This window comes from Empidonax traillii, unplaced genomic scaffold, assembly GCF_003031625.1.
Source record: "Empidonax traillii isolate 1590-97213 ecotype Southwest subspecies unplaced genomic scaffold, ASM303162v1 scaffold319:size813200, whole genome shotgun sequence".
Classification (NCBI taxonomy): domain Eukaryota; kingdom Metazoa; phylum Chordata; class Aves; order Passeriformes; family Tyrannidae; genus Empidonax; species Empidonax traillii.
Genome location: NW_020955512.1, coordinates 490,213 through 516,223, shown reverse-complemented (window position 1 = coordinate 516,223; position 26,011 = coordinate 490,213). Strand labels below are relative to the sequence as shown.

The window sequence follows — 26,011 nt, the reverse complement described above, 5'->3', positions numbered from 1 at the left end:
AAACAGAAGAAGGGTTACTCCCAACCAAATTGCACCAATGCAGTGATTTAAGACTATCATAAATTATAATGATTATAAAATCCAGACACAGCACTGCCATAAACCATCAGGTTAAATAAAATACTCGAGCAGATTACACCTTGGTTGGCTTTGACCATGCTCCTATCTTCAGTTTTGATGTTAAGTTTCTTTTCTTTTCCTGAACTGACAGCTGAAAAATGCTTGGTATATCCCTGATACGTCAGGAAACTTCAAATGGATGGGTGAGTGGCCAACGTCTGCTCCGTGCAAAGGCAAGGAACACGCCCAGAGCTCTTCCATTCCAGCGGGATCTGAGCCATCCAGATGGGTCACTGGGACACAGCCTAAGTCACTCACTGCTCACCAAATGGGGAATAAGGGAACAACTGGTTTCAAAGTCACTTTTCCTCTCTTTCTTCCCTATGGATGATTGACGGATGTTTCTGACTAAAGGAACGTTGGGGATACCACAGCAGCAAGTTCGGAAAGGAAAACTCTGGAGACCTGAGCCAGCCACAAACACTTCCCAGTCCAAAATGCTAGCCTTTCCAGTCCTCTTCCACGGAAATTCATCCACAGGCTCTCACCAGTGTTTGGAGCAGAAAGAAGAGGAATGATGTGTATGGCAATCACAATACTTAAAAGAAGATGGAAGAAATCCCAGTAAAAGTACACAGTGCACCCATTAATTTGGCAGACTATGTTTATGGAGCTGGCAGTTCCCTCAGTCCTCTACCCTGCCCTTGATTTCAACAGAGCAAAGATTAAGTTTGCAGCAGGAGGGCAATAATATGGTCACCTGCTGAGGTATCCCAAGTCTGTGACTGTGCAATCTCCTGGAGATTAAAAAAAAAACACAGAGAGAGAGAGGGAAGGAGAAACTCTCAGAGGGGGGTGTTTCCAAAAGGGCTTTTTAAGAGCTGCATATTCCCATAACATCTGTAGGAAAATATCCAGCACTGGCAGGTCTCTGTCAGCACCAGCAGGTTCCAGGGCCTGGGCAGGGGCCAGGGGGACCGAGCAGCGCTCACGAGCACTGCCCGAAAGCTCTGCCATGAGTTCTACAAGAAAATGAGCTGCAGAAAAATGACAAGGCTGTCTGAGTATCCCTGTCCCTGATGGAGAGCTGATGGACACCCAGTGTGAACAACCCCCCATTCCCAGAAGGTTTGGGTGGATCGGGAAGAAAGCTGGCTGTTGTGGTGCTTAGCCACACTGGGATCCTCTTATGCTCTCACGGCTTCCTTTGCTCCTCAGGTGGAAGGATGCTACAGAATTCCCAACAGCAACTCATATAATGCAGCATCCAATGGGAGGAACCACAGATGATGGCTAAGGAGTCACACCAACAGGAGAGACCTGACCAACAGCACTGCGTGTCCTGCTGGGATAGCATCACTTTATCAACACTCTACAGGTATATGTAATCTGGAAACCAACACTCTTGCAGGAGAAAAAGAACAGTGAATAGAAGTTCCAGTTGATTTTAGGGTAGAGCTTAATATACTCAGGAAAAGCTTCAAATGGCACTTGGATACTAAGACACTTTCTTGCCAGTCCCATGCCTCTAGGTGAGTGCTTTGCCCTTACACACTTGCATCATTACTGGTCTTCTTAAGGGATGAAGTCATGATGGAGTAAGACAATAAACTGGAAATGCAGATTGAATTTTTATTAACCATAATTAAAATTATCATCAAGATGGGCTAAAGGTAAGATCATCTTCCAAAATTTAATTTGCAAGGCCATTTATTGAGAAAGTATTTTTAAATACGGTTCATTTAGCATTTACATAGCTCTTCATACCAGAGTGACAGGAAACTTCATAAGCAAGGCAAATTCAGAAGCTGCAGCTGTGTTCTGCTGTCTCATGACTTTTTTTGTTTAAAGAGCCCTTGCAGCTTTGAAATCAGCCACCACTTTCCCCAGTTTGGGAATGGCCAGTAAGACCTCTGCTCCCACTACTGCGTTGTGTTACCTGGAAGGGCTCGAACCTGAGTACCTCCAGCACAGCAACCCCAATCCAGCTGATAGTGACCTGCTCCAGCTTGTCCAGAGGAACACCTCAAAATTAATAAAATCCTTTATTCCACAAACCAAATCCTCCCATGCTCCTACTCCTCAGCCCAGGCACAATTTGACTTCTTTCAAGTTACAGAAAATAAGCAGCCATCCAAATGCTCTCACATGTTTTCCTCAACAAACGACTTGCCTGCCTGCACTTCCCTGCACATCGAGGTTGGCCAAGCAATCCATGTCCCTTGGGGAGGCAGAGGCAGCTGCTGCCACGGGCCCTGAGCAGGCTGAAAGCTTTGGGTTAGGGATGGCAGCAAAAGGAGCTGGGCTCGCAGTCTTGCAGTGTTTACAGCACTGACAGTGCTTTGAAGAGGAGTGAGAGTGAAATAGTGTTGGATTACTTTGCCAGAGAGCGGCAGAAAGCTGCTCTGGTAACCCCAGGCTTTCAGCCGGGGGCCGGAGGAGCAGCTCCAATCAACCTCCTCACTCCCCAGGGACTCCAAGGCTTGGAGGGGCTAGAAAGAGATACAGCTCAACCGAAAAATGACCCCTCTCAAATGTTTCATGATCTAATGCAAAGCATCAGCAGCTGCCCAAAACTATTTTTCAGTGTATATAAGCAGATTAGGAAGAGCACTCCTCCTTGGAGCTGCACAGGTGCAACCCAGTGCTTCGACAGCTCGTGCTCCATTTCCAGTGGAGCCTCGCTGCCCCCATTTTTTGCTCTTCAGATCCAGAGTCTGTTCACATCACCCTGCCACGGTTCAGTGGGTCCCTACAACTCCACACGGTGAAAAAGCACATTTCTGCTATGCAGTGACAGCCCTGAGCGCTGCACGGCTGCAGTGGTGCCACCCTGACTGAGGGGCTGCTCCCAAATCACCTTAATTCCTTTCTCCCCCCCACACTGCCCCAGATTATCTGCTGCAGAGGACACCCTGGAGGCAACACCACTCTGCTTGCCAGGAACAGGTATCTGGCAACCTGCCTATTAGCCATTTTCCCCCTCGGTGACAGATGCGGCTGCGGGCGCAGGCAGGGTTGCCATGGCAGCCCATCCATCACAGCCAGCTCTGGGATCGTGCCAGCGGGCCCTGCCCTGGGTGGGCTCTGCCCTGGGCTGCTGCCAGCCACTGCTCAGCCCCCACGCCCTGAACACCCCCCTCTGCCTGCTGCCCATGCCCCAACCACGGTCTCAGTGCACCGAGCACAGCAAGGGCAGATGATGAGTGTCCAGCTGATTGGCACTTCCACAGTCTGATCCATGTGCACAGGGTGTTAAGGGATGGGGATCAAGCAGAGTGCCTGTAGTTTCCAGCAGTCCTCAGGGAAGGGCAGGGGCCTTTCAGTATGGGGTCACCTCCCCCGTCCAGCCCACACTTCCTAATGAACATCCCATCTCTCACCACTCAAAAAAACCCCACACCTCAAAATATCTCAAAACTGCACAGCCTGGTATCCCACAGCTTAGATCTGAGATGAGCAAGGGGAATTCAATGAGCATAACTCCAAGAAGCAGCAGATAGCTGATTAACCGGGTCCTCACATCCCCTGGGAATTTCCCCAGTTTCTGCAGCCCACCCTCGCTCTGCCCCCTTGCTCCAGAGGCACCCCCAGGCAGGATGCCCTTGTCTCAGCTAGAGATGGGCACAGTTCCTCTTGAAGGTCCACAGCACACCAGAAAGCAACATTTCACCCAACACAGGAATAAACCTACCTCCTGTTTTTTCATTTCTTTTAAAATGTACCATAAAGCTTGTCCCTATGACTTTTATTTCCTTTTTTCCCCCTAATGTATCAGATTTGTGATGCATCTGCTAAAACACCCTTCCAGGCAGCTCCTTAATTCCAGGAAAACTGGATTCTTTAGTAACCTCCTCCTTCAGGGTGAGTGGTTGCTGTGGAAAGGAGCAGCAGCACCGACAGACCTGCCCGGCAGAAGCAATGACAATACTTCATGTTGGAAGCCTGCCACGTCTCTGAGAGATCTTAATCTCCACTGAAAGAGTTCCCTATTTTTTATTTCCGTATCAGCCTCCTGGATGTCGATAAAAAGAATTACTTGGGCATTATCAGAAACCGTTTTATTTCAACAAAGGGCCAATGAAAAATAAACAAGCCTTTATCTGTGCAGCAGGACTGATAGAGTTCGAGGGAGTCCTAATTCAATCAGATCCCGAAACAACAGCTATTTAACACAGCAGCACCAGCACACCTCTCCCCCACAGCTGGGGAGCTTTCCCTGGAATACCTCCACCAGACCCAGCACTGGGTACAGACTTAAAAAGCTCCTCACACCTCAGTGCAAGAAAAGCGGCTTTTGCACAAATTTTTTTTTTACTAACCCATGAGAGAGGCCACAAAATTAAGAGGAGAGGTTGGGGTCTGGAAGGGAATTTAGATCATCTAGTCTGCCTTTCCCAGGGGGCAAGAACAAGCTGCAGAGGTGGCTGATGAACACCTTCACCCCTTGCACGACTGGGTGATCCACTGGGGAAAACCCAGGTTCTCCTCCAGACTTGGGGCACCTGAAGGTGATGCAGCATGTGCAGCCTCCTCTGCTGTGTCATGATGATGGGGATTGATGAAAGAACCACAGAATAGTCTAAGTTGGAAGGGACCCCCAAGGACCATCAAGTCCAACTCCTGGCCCTGCACAGGAAAACCCCAGGAATCCCACCATGTGCCTGAGAGTGTCATCCAAACGCTCCTTGAACTCTGCCGGGCTTGGTGCTGTGATCACTTCCTGGGGAGCCTGTTCAGTGCCCAACCACCCTCTGGGGGAAGAACCTTTTCCTAAAGTCCAACCTAAACCTCCCTGACACAGCTTCAGGCCATTACTCTTAATACCTCTTGATCCAAGGAGTTCTCTACTGAGCTTTTCTTTCCAGAAGTTGGGGCTGTTCTGCATAGGCAATTTAAAAAACATTATTCTATTAACAGTTGTGTATGCCAAGAGCCCTTTCTACTGTAGCTGAAGAAAAAAAAACACAACAAAACAACAAAAAACAAACCCTGTTCTCTGGTCAGAGCACACAAACCCCAGAGCCAAGCAGTGTAAAGGCAGTGAGCAGCGCCCAGCTCTGGGGAGGGCTCCTCTTATTATTGAGGGCTTTGGTACACAGATGGTGGGTTTTTCCCCCCAGGCACTCCTGTAGCACAAAGGAAAATGTTATGGGCTGCTTTAATTTTTTATTTCTTCTTTTTTTTTTTTTTTTAAATTATTATAAACCAGCTAAAGCCAAATGGAATTTCGCAGGATGAAAAAGCATTTCTCAGCCTGACAGCTTTCTCCTCGCTGAATCCTAGGCCAGCTGCAAGGAACATGTTCCCACCAAAAATAACCTGAACACCCAAGCAAGAAAAGCCCCTGGAGTCCAAGCTCCTAAGTCTTTCCAATAATTCATCGTACCAGAAAGTCTCGGGGAACAAAATGGCACAGAAGTCCATCAATTCCATTTTTGTCCTGGGAGGAATGTGCTCTGAACTCCTCCCATTCCCACTAGATGCTCTGGCATGTGGATGCAGGGGCAAACAGCTGAAGTCACTGAGTGTTTTGCTAAAATAAAGCCTATACTGTACAGAAACTACAGGAAAGAGCATGCTGCTGCTCTTCAGCATCTCCATGGTCTCCCAGATGAACCAGGGATATTTGCTACCCCTGAAAAATTATGCTCCAGCAATCTTGCTCAGGCACAGAAAAGCTCTGGAAACCACCCATGGGTAACACAGAACCGACTGGATTTACAAGACTGTGAGGAAATAAACGCTATCCGGGCCACAGGACAACATCCAGGTCGTTGTATATAGGATCACTCCAACACAGCCTTATCTTCCACACTGCCCCAAGGAAAGCAGGGTCCCAGACTGCTGCTCCAGAGACTCTGACCAGCACAGCCGAGCTCAGACACACAGCACAATTAACTTTAATTAATTTTTTCATTCCTGGGAAGCCCTGATCTGCAGAGTCACTGCCCTGCCCTGAGAGCATCAGCTGCCAGCAAGGGGTGGGCTCTGATGCTCCATCTCTCTCCAGAGACAGACAGTAGATTTAAACCCTATCCTCCATGCTCTGGGAATGCCAAATTAATAATAAATTAGAAGCCACCGACAAGGGAAGCAGGGAGAGGAGGCAGACAAGGATTTACGGAGACACAAAGCAGCTTTTGCTGCCCTTCAGCAACATGAGGCACCTTCACTGAAATGGCTGAGCAGCCACAGACCTCCCTGCCCTCCCCTCACCGTCCCCCTCCTCTTTATTCACCTGCACTGGCTCTGTGGAACACGAAGCACAAGAGGCAGCGCTGAGAGCTGGCAGGAATCACGTGCACCCAGCATTTCCCCCAACCTACATCTTCCCAGTGACACTCCCGGCTCCCTCCAACTGGTTTTCTGATGCATTTATTTTCATAGGACGGAATAATTTTCAACTGCATATTGTAACAAAGACAATGCTAATGACACCTCAGAATAAAAAGGGTTTTATCATCAGCCTGCATAGGTTTTATGGCAAAATGGAGAAGCATTTTGCAGTGCAGCAAGAGCCTTTCCAAAGGCATGGCTTCAAAAAAGATGGATGCAAAATAAGGCTTTTTGTGCAAGACAGGTGCTGTTAAGTGGTCAACAGGGAGTAAATAATTTCTGTCAAATGCAAGTTTTTTTTAAAGAAAAGAAAGCAACTTACCCAGAGCTGATCATCCATTCCTGGTGGGTTCTTTTTAATAAAAGCACCATAATAAGTAGCAATATTTCGGTGGTGAGAATACTTCTTCAGCATGTTAATTTCTTGTTTGATCTCTTCCTCTTCATCCTGGGATGAGGTGAAAAGAAAAGAAAAACAAAACCAGAGGCATTAAGAGACAGCATTTCACAGGCTCCCTGTTCTCTCTGTACGTGGGTGAACTTCCAAGCACCCCACTCCTGACCATCCTTTTTTCAAGCTTCTTTGCACCATTTTCTACAGCCACTTTTTGCAGCAGAGCCCTGAGAGCTGGACTGAAGACTAATGGATTGCTGCTTGAGCCAAAAGCTAAGGAGAAAACACATGCTTTTGCCACATTCCCTGCCACGTTTCTGAACCCTGAACTGGACAGATCTTCAGGAGGTGTGGAAATCAGGTTATTTCCCAAGAGTTCAGATCGGGTCATCTCCTCCAGAGCAGGATCCCAAGAGGATCTCCAGAACAGGGCAGCAGTTCTCTCTCATGGGTCAGGGACCCAGTATCCCTTTGTGCTGCTCCAAACTTTGCAGAAGGGAGAGCCCCAGGGAGTCCCAAACAGCTGGGTATCTGAAGGTATAAGAACCCACCAAGGGGCTGGGCAAGCAAAGCAAGGTCTGGCTGGGAATTGAACCCTCACTTGGAGATGTGATCTCCATCCAGAGGTGCACCAGTGCCAGACCTTGACATCACAGCCAAATCCCATGTTTTCAGCGGTTTAGACATCCCTCCATCTTTTTAAACTGACTTCTTTACAGTTCATATCATAACTAACACCAGTCTCGTGCTGCTCTGGGGCTCGACCATACCGGTGTTACCCCAGTTCCACAGGTAGCAGTTAGAACCTTGAAGTCAGTGAGCTTTATTGTGAAGGACCAGAAGGGCTGTTCATTCTCTAGTCTCCTTTATTCTTCCCGTGTCCCTCACCTGCTTCATCCCAACCTCAGACTTCCAAATGAGCAAAGGCCAAGACACCCCAGGGAACAGCACAGCTTCTCGAGGAGCGATGCCCCTTGACCAGGTGTCACACAACTCAGGCAGAAACCCATCTTTCTTCCCAAAATACCACAGGAAGTGATTTAGTGGCTACTCTCTTAGAAGAGGATTCAGGGAAGAGCAGAGAGGACGAGGATGGGAAGAACAAACGCAAAAAGTATCTGGGGGGAGCCTGTATAAACAACTTCCAGTTTTATTTTCGCTAAGAACACAGAGGGTACAAGCACCAAAGAAGATGAGGAATGGGCCCCAATGTTACAAGGAAAACCTAGGGACTACTCTGGAAGACCTTTATCGCCTCTCTTCTTCAAGCAGTCAACACAACTTTGCTTGTTTTCATTTGTCCAGGAAACCAGGGGGTAGAGCACGTAGTTTATCAGGCCACAGAGGTGGGTTTTCTTAATTGAAGCCCCTTGCAACAACAACAGAACAGGAGCTGGATGCTCAGCAGTGCTGGGAGCATGGAGCAGCACTCAGCATAAAATCCCAGCAGGTCTCTGAACACCACTAGCCAGCTCTTTAGTCATCCCCCACCTCATGGTTGGTTCTCTAGCAAAAATGGAGACAAGCCCCAGGGACATGTGGTCTAAGGTTTTATCTCGAGTCCCTCTTTAAAGCTGAAGAACTCAGAATCAGGGAAAAAAACCCTCCAGAGCATCAGAGCTGGGGATGGCAACCGAGGGTATGTTTGTATCTGCATGGCCACGCTTGGTGTCTCCTGCTCCAAGCAGGACTACAGCCAGCAATCACCACCAGCAAATCCAGCGAGGGAGGGAAGAAAATGGAATTATCACAGCGAGCTGCTGCACCTACTCCAACCCAAAAACGAACAAAACCCACAGGCCAGGCTTTGCTGCCACGCTTTGCCTCCATCAATCGATTCTGTTACATCCATCGCTGGAAGTAGGTCACGCAGCAAACAGCAGGGCCAGCCCCCGGAAAATTAATCCAAACTCTTAATTCAGAGATAGTGGCTGCCCAAACCGATGAAGTGCTGTAATTTGAGGGCCTCTATGCTGCAATCTTCCCCGAGAGATAATTAGCAAGAGCGGAAATGAGTTAAACAAAGCATCGTTGTCAGGAGCCTTGAGGGGTTTAGTGCAAGGCACGTGGTCAGGATGAGACACCGGCTGGGAGCTCACTGAACACAGAGTCATAGAATGCTTTGGGTTGGAAGGGACCTTAAAGAACAGCTCGTTCCAACCCCCCTGCCATGGACAGGAACACCTTCCACTCCATCAGGTTGCTCAGAGCTCCATCCAACCTGCGCTTTACTCTCCAAAATCTGCAGATGGCTGTGGTTGGGATGGCCACACTAGTTCTGTTCTCTGTTGACTTCTTAAAGACACACTGTCACCAGGGACATCCTGGAAAAACAGACGGGATGGAAGGTCTGGATCAAATGAAGCAGCACCAGCACTGAAACTGGTGTGTGCCAGGAGGAGGTGAAGGACTGAGTTTGGGCTTTCACCAGCAGCCTTTGCACTGAGCCTGGACCAGGTGCCAAACATGGCACAGTGCAGGGACCAGCCTGAGAAATTACTCCACAAGCAGTTCTTCAGTGGATGGAGAATGTGGCTCTAGATCTGACTTCAGCACCAAAAGCTATGAAGCACAGTCAGTCCCTTACCCCAGCACAGGTTTCCACTGTCTTCCCTGTGGTCACTGCCCGTCCTTCCCAAGCCTGGTCTTGCTCTGAACTAGACTCTTCTGGCTAAAAGCAGCCTAAGGGGAATATAATTAAATACCCAAAAGCCACATCCCATGCTAAAATCTGATTTTACCTTGACATTCAAGGTAAATAAATTTGAACCTTGGACGTTCAGATGTGAAGCCCAGCTTTGAAAGGTGAAGTTTCAGGTCAGGGACATCAGGTTAAAGATGGGGATGAAATTATTATTGGGCAGGATCAAGATTTCAGGCACTTTTCTCCAACCTCTTTGCTTGGAAGTGATGGTATTTTAAAACCACTGAATTAAGTGTGTATTCAAATTTAAGTCCATGTTTGGCCTCAAAGTAATATTTTGATTTCTCAGCTTAAATTCATTCTAAGATCAGACTTCATCCCATGGGAATCTCGCTGCTATTTATGCCATGGGTTTATGTTTGGTGGGTCTGCCTATTCCCTGAGAGCCTGCTTCCCACGGGAACGAGATAAATGGCACTTGTAGATATTGCAAGTAAACAGGAACAAATCTCATTCACATTTACAGACTCGTTTCCACACATCACTTCACCTGTTAGCACCAAAAATAACCTGGATGAAGGTCCCACAGATATTAATACCACACCATAACATCTAAAGGTATTTCAAAACATGCTCTGAAGGCCAGCTGCCTGCTTTCACAGAGAGTCATTTCTGCATGTGCTGAGCTACCAAAAGCTAATTCAAAACACCAATTCAAAAATTAAGGTGAGCAGACTGTGATCGAGCCCTAAATTTTGAAATGCGTTATTCCAGTACAAAAAAGAAAAAAAAAAGACCAAACACAGCAAAACAAATCCTTATTCCCAAGCCTGACACAGTTTCTGTAGGCAGGAACTTTGGGAGGCATAGTACTGCACTCTGAAAAAAATTATTCAATAAAAAGCATTCTCAGGTCACCTTCCTAAATGCAGCTGTTGAGGTTTTCAGGGATAATAGCAAATCCACTCTGTTTTTCTTTTGTGGCCACTGGGAAATGGTGAAACCGTTCTTTCCCCTAAATTCGGTTATTCATTTCATAATTTGTAAACTCTTGGTTCTCTTAATCTGACACAAGTTTCAAAAGAGCCACGTTTATGCCATCAGGGTGGCATGTTTTGTTCCTCTTTATCGGCAGGATGCACAGGAATTATTTAACTTGCCTAATGAAGTTATTCATAACAATACTTGTACACAGTTTTGGTGAACAAAAGGCTCTTTAGTGAAAAACATGGATACAGAGAAACTGGAATGTGTTTACACGATCCTGTTGCTACTTTTGTCAAGGGCATGTGTGATAGGAAGAGGGGGAATGGCTTCAAACTGACAAAGGACAGGGTGAGATTGAATATTAGGAAGAAATTCTTCCCTGTGAGGATGGTGGTGCACTGGTGAAGGTTGCCCAGAGAAGCTGTGGCTGCCCCATCCCTGGAAGTGTTCAAGGCCAGGCTGGATGGGGCTCAGAGCAACCTGGTCTCATAAAAGCTGTCCCTGCCCATGGCAGGGGGATGGAACTGTGTGGTCTTTAAGGTCCCCATGATTTTCTTCAGATTTTATTAAGGCATTTAAAAGAGCCACTTCTGGAACTGGATGTTGTCGTGTTTCAGCGTAAAACTACCTAATCTCCAAAACTCTTGCAGAATCATTTTTCTCTCACATATTCATCGAAACCAAAACATCTTAATGGCACATATCACATTAAGACAAAGGGGGTTTACTTCCCAGGAACACCAGTCTTCCACCAACCCCCCCATGTTATCCCACCCCATCGCCTTCCCCCCATATCTGTAATTTAAGGATGCAGAAGGTGAGGATACATTACCCCGGTGACGTCCATAACCTTAATAGCAGCAAGCTGGCCTGTTTTAACATGACGACCCTGCAAAAGAAAAAGGGAGAAGTTTGTTTGGTTTTGCTCAGTGACAATATTTTCCTTGCAGTGCACAATATCCTTAAACAATCTCCTTGTCCTGGTAGCATCTGCACATTTTCTGTTTGTGGTTTGTTTGTTTTTTTTTTTCAAGAGAATCTTCACAGCAGCCATGATGGGAGAGCAATTCCCTCCCCTTCCTCCTGCCATTACAATTAATTAGTACAGGGCCTTCAGTGCTGTATTTTCCTGGCAAACAAGTGCTGGAAATATCCTTTAATGCTCAGCCATGCAAAAAAAAAACCCCAGCTCAGGGCCTCTCCTGAGCACAGAGCATGACTCGGCTGGAAATGGGCTGCTGGGGCTGTGATGATGGGAACGTGCTGGCACTGCCTTTGGTCCACTCGTGTCCCAGCCCCGGCTCTCACGGATCTGGGGACACATCAGGGACTCCTGGCCTGCAGGGCAACATATGCACTCTGATCAGTAATTCATTTATTTTGGGAAAGTCCTGGTTAACAGGCTAGGGAGGATTTTAAAAGCAGATTTGCTTCTAGGCTGTGGAAGTGACCCCATCCTCAGTGCTGGCACAGGCAGGGAATGTGCATCTAAAGGAGATGCTTGAGAACCAGCACAGGAACCAAAGCCACTGGACACATATTAGGTCCTTTTTTTTACTGAAAAATTAGCAAATCACTGCCATGGGTTGTTTGTTGCACAGTGCTCAACTACATTAATCCTAATGGAAAAATGCCTGGAAGCGATGCGGAAAATACAAGAGCTCCAACTATTGATGAGGTCTTCAAACTAACACTTCTGCTAGCAGGCAAGGCAATTCCCAGGCTTTCCTCCTCTCCTGAGCAGTGGAAGACACAACATCATATCAAAATTGCTCATATCAAACCACACACACAAACACCCTCTGAGGGCATGTGCTCTGGTTCCAAAGCAGGAAGCCTGATGCTTCTCCTCCAGGAAAGCCAGCAAATGCTGACCCTGGCAGAAGAGCTGGGAGGCAAAGGGAAGCATCCCTATTTCCCAGTGACTCCTTACGATGGGAGCTGCCCAAGGCCCCATCATGTGAGATATGGTACGGAGGACACGGAGAGGAGTGGCAGCTTCTGACCTACAGCTTTGATAATTAACACTCCAAGGACACAACAAGGAGCAGAGGCAGAGAGGGGGTCAAACTACAGCACTTCAGAAACAGGGAAAAACAGGAGCTTTTCCTAAATTGCAGGCTCATCCTGCCCCCCCCCCATCAGTGTGCATGCTGATGAGCTGGGGTTTGTACCCAGGTGTCCCAGCCCTCCTGCAGGCTGGAGATGGTCTTCCACACCATCTCGCCTTCCCAGACACGGGAACCTCTCTCTCCCCGGTCCCTCAGGTTTCCAGGCACGGCGCTGGGAAGCAAACCCACGCGCCGGCTGCGGAGCAAGGCGGCATCATCCTCTCCAAATTTATGACTTCACCAGGAAGCCAATTCACCCACCAGGGCTCCTCGCTCATTTATTAACAAAATTTATACGTCCTGAGCAACCGCATGCTCTAACAACAGAAAAAGAGCTTTATTTAAAATATGTGCCACATAAAAAGTAATAAAACCAAGCGTGGCCCAGCAGCACCAGGCTGTGGATGAAGCATCCCCTGGATGCGGCCGTCGGGAAGGAGGGGCACAAGGCCAGACACCATCTATTTAGACGGCTAAATCTGCAGAAACAAACCCTCCTCTTCCTAAATTCATCCCTGTTTGCTTGGCCAGGAAGACCCTGTGTGTTCTGACGCTTTAATTACAGCCAACGGAGCACCAGCAGGGAAAATGCTCGGACACAACCATGGCGTGATGCACCCGCCATGAAGCAGAGGATAGAGGGGGAAGCAAGCTGGGGCATTGCAACCCCATGTGTTCAGTAGTTATACCCACCCTCACCTGATGCATCACCACCTCATTTTGTATTTTAGGGAAACGCCCCAGCCCTGCTGTGGTGAAGTGCTGCTCCCTCTCCCTTGGCACCGGCCAAGGGGAAGCAGAGCCCTGCGTGCCCACAGCATCCTTCTCCCAGGGATCTGCAACCACCTTCTGTGCCTCCCAAATATTTACAGATGATGGTAAGGATTTACTAGCAAGTAAGCATTTACCAGAACAAAATAAACCACTTGGAAACATACGTTAATGTGAGCCAAGAGGGACATTTAGTCACGCAAAAATCAGGCGAAGTAGAACCAATAAGTATTTAGCCTGGGATCTCCTAACAAAGGTTTGCTTTATGTATAGTTTTATATAACAATGGATTAAACAGCTTCCTCCTGGCAGATGAAGCCATCCAAGGAAACCACATCTCCTCACCATTCAACTATCCCTTTTAATTCAACATACCTATTTCAGACTTGTAGTGGAACCACCAAAAAAGTTTAGAAAAACCAGCTGATTTTCACCCTACTGCAGGTATTCTTGGATTTGCAATACAGGTACAGACGGGCTGGAGAAAGACACCGAGAACTGGAAGATGAAATTGTTAATGAGCTGCAACTGCTAAGTTGTCCACTGTGAATCTGCACTGCTGTAAGGAGGCTACAAATGGGGACTGGGGTAGCAAGAAAAATGCAAAAAACCCCTGTTGTGATGCTTTAACATCCTGCATTTTCTCCACCTATCAAAATTTGTTGGTTTTTTTTTTTTTAAATCATTGCCACAGCAGGGCCCTCCACTATAAAACACAAGGACCAAGCCCTACTCCTGGGATCACCTCTATTCCTTCAACACCAAAGATGTGGGTCAAGACAGGCAAAAAGTGTGGAAGTTGAACAGAAAATCTCTACTTTTTTAAAATTCCACCTTTTTGGAGCCCTATGCTTGGGAGTTAACCCTGGGGATGCTGGAGAGGGTGCAAAGCCGCAGGAGGATGAGACCCTTCCTGAGTAAGGAAGTCACTTCTGAGCCTTCAGATCATACAACCACCAATGTTTTTGGAGGAAACTGGAGCTACTCAAGTGTTTTCACCCTCTCCAGATTTGTTGTCAAGGTTCACTTGGGTATAAACCCACATTTCAGCCTCAAGATTATTCAAGTGTGGTCTTAAAAGCTGCCACAATTTTTAATTAAACACCCATCTGAGCATAAATTCATGCTCCTAATTACTCTCAAAATGTTATATCAACTATCACTAACTTGATAATGTCAAGTATTACGACTAATTTCTGCAAATGAAGCAGGCATCATGATTTTTTTTTCTTCAAAGGTTGTGGTCCTCACACTCCATAAAGTGTAATGGACCAGCACATGATGGGAAACATTGGTAAAAGCTTTTAAACATCAACTGATGCATCGAGGCATAATATTTACTAAATAAATAAACCCTGGCCTCAGTATCAGCCTTTGTACACAACAACTGCATGTCCTGGCCCAAAATTCAAGTCTACTTTTTAAGGGCAGAAAGAGGATGATTGATTGTTGCTTTTTAAAATTTTGCTTGCACAAGCATGGATTTCACCTCTAAGCAAAAACTGCAATTTCTGTACCCAGAAATGTATCCCATCGTATTTACTTAACTTCTGCTGTCGGTTCTTATTCATTCAACAAAATAAACGACCCACCACCTGCTGCAGCCAGTGGGACACAACCAAAATTGTTACTCTCTTGAGAAAGGCAGAGCTCCCCTTTCCTGCAGCTGGGCAGACCTCTTACACCTCCCAGCCTGACACGCAGCATCCAATGCCCCCTGCACACATAATCCCCACAGCAGGCATCTAATGGAGCAAAACCACATTGTAGGTCTGATACTTTAAAGCAAAACACTCGTGGATCCAGCCATTCTGCGCTGCCCTTAGTCATGCTGCATGTAAATATTACTGTGATTAAGGTGCTCTTGCAAGGCACTGTTGAAATTTCGACGTGAATGGTCTTACTGGGACCAGACCACAACACTGCTGAGGAATTATAACCTGAGGAACACTCTGTCTCAAACAGAAAAATCTCAGTGAACTGAGACAAGTAACAAAAAGTCTCATAAAAATCCGAATATTACCACTTTGGCAGGAGAGAAGCCTTCCAGCTAAGTTTCTCCCATTACATTTTTGCTGCAGTTGAAATACTGAGCTGGTGCCAGCAACCCAACAGCCACCTCTTTTATTGTAACCCCTGCCTCCAAACAGCACATCCTCGACACCACCACCTCCAACTTATTCATCCTACAACATGAACAGCACAGGACACCAGAGATTTTGCCAGGTTAGAAATCACAAGTTCAGTTTTCTGTGTTGACATGTATTTTTTAATAAGTGCTAACTATGACAAACTCTTTGCCCAGCCCTACTTCTGCACATACACCATTCAAGGTGTTCACTGGTGAGTCTCATCTCCTCTGTGCTCCATTTCTGCATCCAAGTCCTTCTGCAGCAAATCCTCTCCTGGGATGGGCCAGAATTTCAAGCAGGTCCATGGTCCAGATCCTGCCAGTTCCTTGTTTTCCTGCAGTTTAAGACAATTCAGGGTCTCAATCCAAGATTTTTAGCAAGAAGGCACTTGAGCACCACTACACTGAACACTGCATCCAACTTTTCCTGAGAGAAGGAACTTTGCCTTCCAACAGGAGCTGTGAATCTGAACTGCCATCCTGCAGTACATTAGACCATTTTATAGCACCTGGTGTGATTTGTTCTCAGCTTTTACAGAGTATAGGCACATTTATGTACTTGGTTTCCCACTGAAAACAATCTTGAGGGCGCCAAAATCCCCTTTCCAACTAGTCTGAGGGGCTAAAATACTTACTGATATAAAAACCAGGCTTATTCTAGTGTGAAAATTCAGCAGTTTCCAAAAGAAGCTGTTTTATAAATTATGTACTCGAGCTTTGCACTTGGTTTACACATTTCTTCAAACACATCTGAAATAAATCCACATCTCCGAGAAGGTGATTAAAACATCGGATACTCTGCATAGCAGCCCAGTATAAGAAAAAGTGACTCATATAACAGGATGGGAAAAATGTTTATTTTAACAAAGAGTAACATATCTGTTTGATTAAAACAAGAGCCAACACGGGCCAAACCTTATTGTTGCTGCCTGCACTTATCCCCAGTACTGGGAGTGAGATTTCAAGCCAGTGGGGACTCAGGACAGCTCTGCAGACTGGGGACCAGTCTGGAGGGCAGACCACCTTCTCTGTGCAGGACATGCACAAATTCCAACTCACAGCCAGTCCTCCCCTTACATCCGTCACCTTTTCCAACGTTTCAAAAAGTAAAGTCGGGGAAAACTTTCAAAAAAAATTCAAAGAGAAACTAAACAAAGTGGATCTTTTTCTTTTTGGTTCTCAGCTGGGTATTTTGATTAACACTTCAGTTTGAACTGAACAACCAACCAGAGCCTCCCCTGGGAAAAGCCTAAATCCTCTCCCACCACAGACTGCTCTAATTGCACAGGCCCAAGCTAATGCTCTGTGCTGACGGAGCAAAGCTGACCTCAGGACTGATGTGTTTCTGTATCAATCAAGCTCTGATCAGGGCCATGCAGCTGGGAGAGCTGCAATTCCATTACTGGAGCTCCACAGTAGGTCTGATGTTAGGTAAAGAAGGCAGGATTATTAGATTAACAAGCTAAATTGTTAAATTAGCATATATTATTCATCTCCAGAAATAACAGGCACCATAGCATACAGGTGAGCAAGGCTTTAATCTCATATTCCCTAATATATAAGGGAAAACACATCCCTCACACCGGTGCTTGTACTGATTCCATCCCCTATCCCTACTGTAGTTCAAAAGAGGCTGGAGACACTCACCTCCAGCTCAGGAAGGACTGAGGTTTCCCTCTTCTATGGATAAAACCAACAGTGTAAGAGGTCCTAAACCAGCATCAGAGATCCCAAAACCTTCCAGAAGTTTCTGCAGACTTCTGCATCCTCTAGATGTGAATTACAACCCTTCTAGTTCCCACCTAGAGAAATGCACATGTCCCTCTCTTGAGGCCCTGACACCATTTAGCACCAGCACACTGGCCATGGAGAGTTGGGTATCTGCTGTGACAGATTTTGTCCACAAGTGTTTCAAGATGTAGGTTTTGAAGAACTGCTCTTCATGGTCACAGCAAACCCTGCAGCAGAGCAGATTTCAAGATATTTCTGCATCTGGCAGGGCTTTCCCAGAGCCAAATGCTGCTCTGGGAAAGGGAGGTCAAAGCCTCACCAAGAGCTGGAGGATGAGTGGGCCAAGCACCCCAGCACAGAGCAGAGAGAGATTGAGATCTTCAACAGACAACAAATGCACCAGAAGTGGCTTTAGGGAGCATCTTACAGGAATTTGAAGCACCAAAGGACTAAGGAGAGAGATTCCTGACAAAGAATAATGCGTGTATATATATGTATATATAAATATATATCTAAAGAAGGACAAGCAGTGCCTTAGGAAAACATTCTCAGAGTTGATCCCACACTGAAGGCAGTAGCATTCAGAGCACCAGTGGGATGGAGGAGGAATGGGATGCTGCCAGTTATCACTGGACCCCCTGCAGATTTCCCAGGCCCTCTGTGAGCTTCGCTCCTTGTCCCAGCACCCCCAGGTCCAACCTGGCAGCTCCCAGCGTGGGGCAATCCCCAGGCTCTCTGCCACAGGGAGCAGCCCAGCAGACCCTGGGTGCTCCTTCCCCTCCCTCACAGCCTGCCCTCCCTTTGCCCCAGCTCCTTTGGCTTCTCTGCAAGTGCACATTTTTGCAGCTAAAAGGAGGCAGCACAGCCTGTTCCCAACAACATTAGTTCATGACAGCCATGTTATTACCACCCTTTAACACCCCCACTGTGCTTCTGTTTCACGTCGCTGCCTATTCAACACTGCAGTATTCATAACTAAAATTAAGTCTGCGTTTAGGAGACCCATAAGGCACCCCTTTCACACAGGCCACGGCTCTGGTAGCAGCACCAGGTTGTTCCTTCCAGTGGGAAGCACTGAGCCATGGAGGGAATAGTGCTGCCTACATGCACCAGGACCACCCAGTCCTCTCAAGGGAGACACTTGGCTCCTGAGGGTGGCCCAAGGAAGATCCAGGTCAGGATATCCCACTGGCTGGCACCTCCAGGGGGCCACAAACCTGGCCAGGTCTGGACTGCAGCAGGGAGCTTTCACATCTGCAGAATGCCACGCAGATCCAGATTTCCGTGTCCTTCTGCCGTACGCAACCCCCAGCCAGTCATTTCTGGGTGGTCCCAGGGGCACCTCGGCTTTACCAAGGCCAGAACCATGTAGTTTTCAACTTTCACACCCAAACTCCAGGATGAGCCCATCAGCTTCAGGGCACCAGTTCCCATCACAGGTGAAGGTGGCTCTGTGCAGGTATAGGAATGGGCATTCCAGGGCATTCCCTGAACTGACTGGGGATGCTCATGACACCTCAGACCATTTGCTTGGGATGTGAATGAGTCTCTGTGTCCAGGGCTCAGGGGCACCAGCACGGTCTCCACCACGCAACACGCTCTGGCAGCTGCTGCTGTTTCTTCTGTACTCTCAGAAAAACCAATTCCCTTCAAAACAGATTGCTCCTAATGCGCTCCCTGCTGCAGGGCAGACAGGGCTTAATGCCTGCAAACGTGTGCTGCTGCCTCCCATGGCAATTCATCCCAGAACACCGAGGGACTCAGGTACCCCTCAGCCTCCTCAGGCTTTTGGTACCTCGTTTATCCACGCCACACGTTAAACAGCTGCATTTCAGCATGTGAATTTAAGCCACCTGCTCTTTAAGCCATGCCCCAAATCAGTAACTGTCTTGCAAACTGCAGCTGAGTTAAAAAAGAATGTCCCTTACGGAAAAAAAACACTACACAGGCTGATGGAAATGTAGTTTCTGGAAAACACCTCTTCAGTGCCATCTGCTTGACTTCGGCTCTAGTTTCATAGTAGCAAGATCCAATTTTGGAGGTGGCATGTAAAGTGCAAGGTGATTTTTCAACCAACAAACAGCGGGGAGAACCCCCTCCCGTGAACGTGAGTGCTCAGCACCCCTCCAGCAGCAGGGATGGATGGCACTGGTGGCAGGAGACAACCACGGGGGAGCCAGGTAACACAGAGACACCTGTTTCCTGAAGCTGGTGGAGGATTTTTTTTTTGTTTTGGTCCCTTTTTGTAAGGGAAACTGAGTATGAAGGAAAGCCCCTTATGTGTGGTGTTTTCCTGACCATTTAATCAAGGAAACTTAACTCTGTGGCTGTCGACGGTTTTCCACTGCATTTCACTGACTTGCAGAAAGGAGCCTGAGCACAAACCCACCGGGTTCTTCCGTGCACCAACCCTAACGCTCCAAATCCGGGAGAAATTTGGGCTGAACTTCTGAGGTCCCGCTGCTGAACCTGCACGGGATATATGCCCAGTTACCTTAAACCACTTTCTAAGCAAGCCATCCTCACAACCCCTTCACTGCCTCCCCCTTTGAGCCTCTCCAGTCCTTCTCACCCTTGGATCAGTACAGATCTAACCACCTCGATTCCTGCCCACGTGGCAAGGCTGACTGGCACCTGAGCCAGATCGTACATTCAGGCTTCACACATCCATCAGTCCTAAGCACGACTCCGAGTCCCTGTCTCAGGGTGGTAGAAATAACAGGAGCAAGCTGATAAAGGTACTTACGTTTTAGGGGGCTTAAGGAGAAAATGCCACAGCTGCCAGAAGCTCTCACATATATCTCGTGGGTGACTTAAGTCGTAGCGTTGGGAAAGTAAGTGCAAGAATGACATAAGAAACCCCAGATGTTGGGCTGTGGAGGGCTGGGATGCTTCCCTAATCCCAGTGATTTTGTAACTTAAGATACTGCAGACCCTGTGCTGCACGTTTCTATCTATGTCAGCTCAAATATCAATTTTAGACCTCACATACTCAAAGGCAGATGGGCATCACACTCTCTTTCATCCAGAGCTGCCTCCAGGGTCTTTGTCTGCCCTGAACAGCCTTGACAACTTACTGTCCATCCTATCCTACTCCCAGTCACTTACTGTCAGGAGTCAATAAACATTTTGCAGTGCCTGTGTTCTACTGATTTAGGAGAGGCAGCCATGCCCAGAGCAAGACTATGGGATATACATACTAATTTGGCTCTACAGGGATACATCAAAGCTTCCATGTCGTCCGATGCTTTAAGAAAGTCGGGTATTGAGCAGCAAAATTTTAGAACCACTTATTGGAAAAGGGAGCCTGAGAAATGACACGTAGGCCCCTTTATCCTTACATTTGCTTTACGTATGTCACATGTGCACTCGCTGCTTTGTCTGGGATAAAGATGGGATTTTTGACTGCAGAACAGCCCCACTGTGGCTCACCCTCTAAGCCAGCCTTGAGGGTTGGGATCAACAGCATCAATCAGCAGATTAAACTCCGTTGCTTTTATACTTTCTCCATTTCCAAGTCTCCTCTCTGAAGCAGGAATTTCCTACCCTTGCACTGGCGAGCCAAAGCTTTTCTGTGAAGCAATAAGGTAGCCAGGTCATTGCCTTTCCCTTGCCTTCCCTAAAAATGGACCCAATGGCACCACTGGGATGCCCTTGCTCAGCAGAGGACCCTCCTCCTGGGACACCCAGGGCTCCTCAACAGTTCACATTTCACTGCAAAACAGAGAAACTAGGGTGTGAGGACTCCTCTAGGAAAAGAAGGAGCCCTAAAAGACCTCACAAAAGACCCTCCCCCAGCCCCACACACGACCCTCATCCAGCCTCACAGCAGGCAGCGCAGCCGAGAGGGGCTTTAGCCAGGGATTTGAGAGCAGGGAAGAGAGGAGGAGGACTTGGGATTAGCAGGGGAAGGTTAAGCCTGTACCAGGGATTGCAGGGGAACAGTACAGCTCAGGAACGAGTGGGAGGAAGCCAGAAAGGACCGAGTGTCCCTGCCACCTTCAGCACTTGAGGACACGAGGGACGAGCCCAGCACTGGCACAGCACGTCGCTATTTGGTAATTGGGGGGCTGCAACCACTGCCTGACGTGGTTATCGACGCAGGAGGGCTGCCCAGCGATTGTGGGCCCCACTTACAGGGCAATAACATGTATAGACACAAATCAATGCCATGCAGTTCCAAGGAACAGTCTGAAGGCTACGGATTTCACTCACTGTTATTTGCAAAGCGAAACAAAGCAGGCAAAAAAGCTCTCAAGGCAGCCCAAAATGCTGCCTGCAGGCAGGGCGCCTGCCGGAACGTGGGCAGCTCACGGAGGCTGCCTGCAGCTTTGCAGGGAGAACACATATGGGCAGGGGGTGATGGCCTTTTATTCCACTGGATAAAGATCTTAGTGGAAATCTGAAAAGCTCGGCGTGAAACCTCATCCACAGCTAATCCACGCGGACTGTGCCATACTGCAGGCACGTCAGGAAGGAACCGAGGCCAGGCACTGCATCAAATCACGCCACAAACCTCCAATCTCAGTACTAACAGAAAGAAATTGGTAAGATGATCCAGTTTTAGAAGCATCCCTTTGGACCAGCTGCTTCCTGCTCCTACCTAAAAGGCAGCTCGGGTCACCCACAAGCCCCGTCCCAGACAGCCAGGACAACACGGCCCCCCTCCTGGTCACCACAGACTTTAACACTTTCCCAGCAGGATCAATGCTTGCTAAGCACCAAAAGTCACCTTTAACAGGGTGGGCAGTGGTGATACACATAAGTCCCTGCAGGAACAGAGAAAGACCTCCCTGCATTTTTCCAGAGGGAAAAAAAAGCCCCGACCTTCCGGTCTGCCTGTTCCTTCAAACCCCCACAGCCAGGTGTAGGTTTTGTTACACCGAACAGGAGGTATAAACTCCCTTTACATTACAACCTTGTTTAAGATAATGTTGATTTTAAAGTACACTGTGGAGTGTACTTTCATACTCTCCAAGGAAGGAGGGAAAGCACAGCCAGTGATGTGTGGCGTGGGACAATTTCCCGGGATGTGGGGCCAAGGCCGAGCTGAGCAGCTGGAAGCTATTCCTGGATCCCCACCAAGTGCGCTCGACCTTGGCCAAGACACTGGGCTCTCTGCTGCTCAGCGTTATCCCCAGTAAAAGGGGTAAAATAATACTACTAAATTAAATAATAATTTAGCTACCCCCTAAAAATGACGCAATGGGTGATGCCATATTGCAAAAAGCCTTCCTTAAGTGCAGAAACATGTTTGAGACTATAAGTTGTTCCTCACACAGCCATACTCTGCATTAGAGCCCTGATTTGCACCTTCAAACAAGAGCACTCTATAAATTCTTAATTATTTTTTTCTATAGCAGAGGGTTTTTGTCTTCCCAGGAGACTCGCAAGAAAAAAAAAAAAAAAAACACAACAACAAAAGCCAACACAATTTCTTTACATTTTTAATTCAAATGCTTCTACACAGCACTTCCACAAGACTGCTTAAAAAGTGCACTAGAAATTGTAATTAAAAGCTGATCTGCTTTAGGAGAATGACTCAGGCTTCTGCAGCTTCAGCCCTGGCCTCAGCCAGCTCTGCCAGTGCAGCGTTGACTGTTTCCAACCGGCACAGAGTGAGCTGCCAGCACTCATGAGAGATCAGAGGAAGGTTTGCTTAAATATGAAGGGTAAAAGATAAAATTCAGTTACTATCACCTAATATCTGAGCAGCACAGGAGGGTAAACAAGCAGCCCTGAGAGCAAACGACCAAACCCATCTATAATGCCCATAAAAATAACATAAAGCCCATCGACAGATGTGTTTTTCCTGAATAAATACCATCATAAATGTACCCTGTCCCTTTGCCTTCGGAGCAGAAAACTGAGTTGTCAGATGGCCTGGTATTTCTCATCCCTCCCACTGCTGTAGCTCAGCAGGACACACAGGCTGCAGAAATACCACCCTGGGATTTAGTTTCTAGTATTTCCACAGACACCACATTTCCCAGAGGGAGCTACAAGATGTGCCTGGCTCTTCTTTGCTATTGTTGTTTCAGTAATCATAGAATTGTTTAGGTTGGGAAAGACCTGTAAGATCAACGAGCCCAGCTCTAAAGCTAACACTGCCAAGGCCAGCACTAAAACATGTCCCTGAGTGCCACATCTACACATCTTTTAAATTCCTCCAGGAGCGGTGACTCAACCACTTCCCCAGGCAGCCTGTTCCAGTGCTTGACAACTCCTGACAACTTCTTTCTGTGAAGAAATTTTTCCTAATATCCAACCTAAACCTCCCCTGCTGCAACTTGGGGCCATTTCCCATTGTGCTAATGATGGAGGTGAAGGGCTGAGATGAGGCAGAGATGCTGTGTCCTGGTGCTCCTCACAGCGATGGCTTCTGTAAGTGAACCTCCATGGGAGACTCTGAGAGGGTAATGAAATGCCAGGGCTGCATTTGCTCAGACAAGAGCAAGGCTGTGAGAAGCAGAGGATGTTTACAGCAAAGGCACTGGCAGGTCGTGAACTTAAACCTCTGGACATGTCTCTACATCGGGTCATTTTTCGCCAGTTGTCCTTGCACAACCTGAGTCCTCTCCAGAGATGAAAGATGTTCCTTCCCTCAGCTCACAAAAGCACATGCAGATCCCTTGGAATGAAAAAAGCTCCTCAGAGAGGTTTCTTTCAAATCACAAAGAGAAGTCTTGGCTGAATAGGAGGACACATATGTAACATGAAAAGGGCAGCACAGGCAAATGGGTGGAAGGAGGTTTCTGTCACAAGTTACTGCAGAGCTGCACCCAGAGTCAGAGGCAAGGGTTCCTCCAGCACCAGACTTAAGAGACAGAACCATGTTCAGGGTATGACAGAGAAGATTTCCACTCCCTTGAAGCCCATTTGCCATTCAGTCAGTCATACAAAAACAGAAGACTAGACAGTGGATGACACAGACAACAAAACAAATGAGACAGACCATTTTTGTTCCCTACCAATGCCCAACTTGTCTCCTTTCAGGTCATCACCCTCAAAAGGCAAGACAACAGGAGCAAGACTTCTCAATCAAGCATTTCCTGATGGAAATCAGGATAACAGCACACAGAAAGCACGGGGGATGTGGGGACCAGCCACCCAACCAAGCACTGGGCATTCACAGCTCCTCCTCAGACCAACAGCTCTCAGGTCAGCACAGATTAGAAAAACACCACTGCAAAGTTTTGGGCCACATTCTGCGTGGGTGATGTGGCAGTTGTCTCACCTGCAGATGTTTATGGTACCACCATCACTGTCCCTAAACAAAACACTTTCAAAGTCACCCCAAGGGAGATGTAAGCGCTCCTCAACACTTGGCTTGGGACCCACCAGTCCGGCTTTTAAACCTCCACCCTCCTCCTCTTCCCATTTTTTGGGGATTTAAAAGTTGCCTAAGCCAGTTCTCACAAATGAAACACGGCAGACAAATCTTTGAACTGGGAAAAATCACACCTAGGACAGCCATTCCCCCTAATTCAGGCCCTCCTTTCCAGCCCCCTGCTCCTGCCTTTCACTTGAACATTCTTGCTGATCCCAGCATAACTTCTCTAGACATTGCCTCCAGCCAAGCTAACTCCAGAGAGTTTGCAATGCCGTTAAAAATCCATCCTGGCTATTTAATTATAAGTGAATAATTGTGATTAATGCTCACAGCGGTGATGTGAACGAGGAGTGAAGTCACTGGCAGCAGCAGCAGCAGCACCAGCAATGGCACAGGAGATGACTGCAGAAGCCACAACTCATCCTTGCTGCCTACAAGCCATGAGCCTCCAGTGCTTTAAACAAAGAGGAAGATGAGTAATTTCAGACAAAAGAATGAGCCATCATCAAAACTTCTGACACATAAATATCTGAACCGGATTAGGTACCTGTGCTACAAGTCTCTTTCTTTTTTCTTTTCTTCTTTTTTAAGCTTTTCACATTTTGTTTCCTTCCTCCAGGTTTCCAAATTCCTATCCATCTCTGAAAGAGATGAGTTGAAGTATTCCCTGCAGGCTACTGTTCCCAGTACCTCCCTGATCAAGAAGAACCAGAGATTTCAATAAATCTAGTCCCTATTCACCCCACACGCACCTCTATAAATTTCTGTTGCAATATCTTTCCTTGTCTCCTCGGGATCTCAAAGCATTCATGTGCTGGACCAGAAAGAAATGGGACTCATCAAATAAAACCTGTCCTGAAGATAGATGTAAATATAGAGGGGATAAACTGCCTTGGTGTAGATGTAGAGCCATCTGAGGAGATCAATCACCACTAAGTTGACCTGAATGATGGCCAAGCCAGGCTGTTCCCTGACAGGGAATTGGGTTTCGTGGTTGTGGAGGATAATTGTTAAGAAAAGAGACTTCAGCAGCATTTGCAGACTGGGAAAAGCTCCTTACACTTGCTCAGGACATGCCATATGTGGTAGCCTCTTAACATGCTCTGAAATGATGGTCCTGTCCTTCCTGAAAGAGCTTATGCTGATCAAAAATAAATGAAAGTCATCCTTATAGTCCTGTCTTAAATGCTGATGGGGGAAGAACAGTCTTTTAGAAGTGCTCGTAAAACCTGCCCAAACTATCAGTAACACAGTGTTGTGATTTAGTGTGAATGTGTCCCAGTTCTGTGAAAAAATAAGGCAGAAAGAAAGAAGAAGTGAAAAACACCCGATGTGACAACAGAAAAGCAGATCTTGGTCTCCCCTGAAATTCCTGGACGGCCTGAAATCCCTTTGAGGAAACTGGAAATAATTTCCCCTCCTGAAAGCTTAGTGAACAGGTCAAAAATATACCTGTCCATCCAAACACAAGCACCCTGTTTTCCTGAGTGATCTTTAGGCAAATCAGATT

The 26,011-nt window shown here is 47.2% G+C and overlaps 1 protein-coding gene across 9 annotated transcripts in view; it reads right to left on the bottom strand.

Moving 5' to 3' along the window:
• Positions 1-26,011, bottom strand: part of TNIK (TRAF2 and NCK interacting kinase) — a 154,192-nt gene that overhangs the window by 64,780 nt on the left and 63,401 nt on the right. For all 9 annotated transcript variants that reach the window (XM_027891330.1, XM_027891338.1, XM_027891331.1 and 6 more), the window contains exons 3-4: positions 11,257-11,313; positions 6,722-6,847 (exon numbers count right to left, since the gene is read on the bottom strand). In XM_027891330.1, the coding sequence (XP_027747131.1) occupies positions 6,722-6,847; positions 11,257-11,313 (183 nt within the window). The remainder of the gene's footprint in view (positions 1-6,721; positions 6,848-11,256; positions 11,314-26,011) is intronic.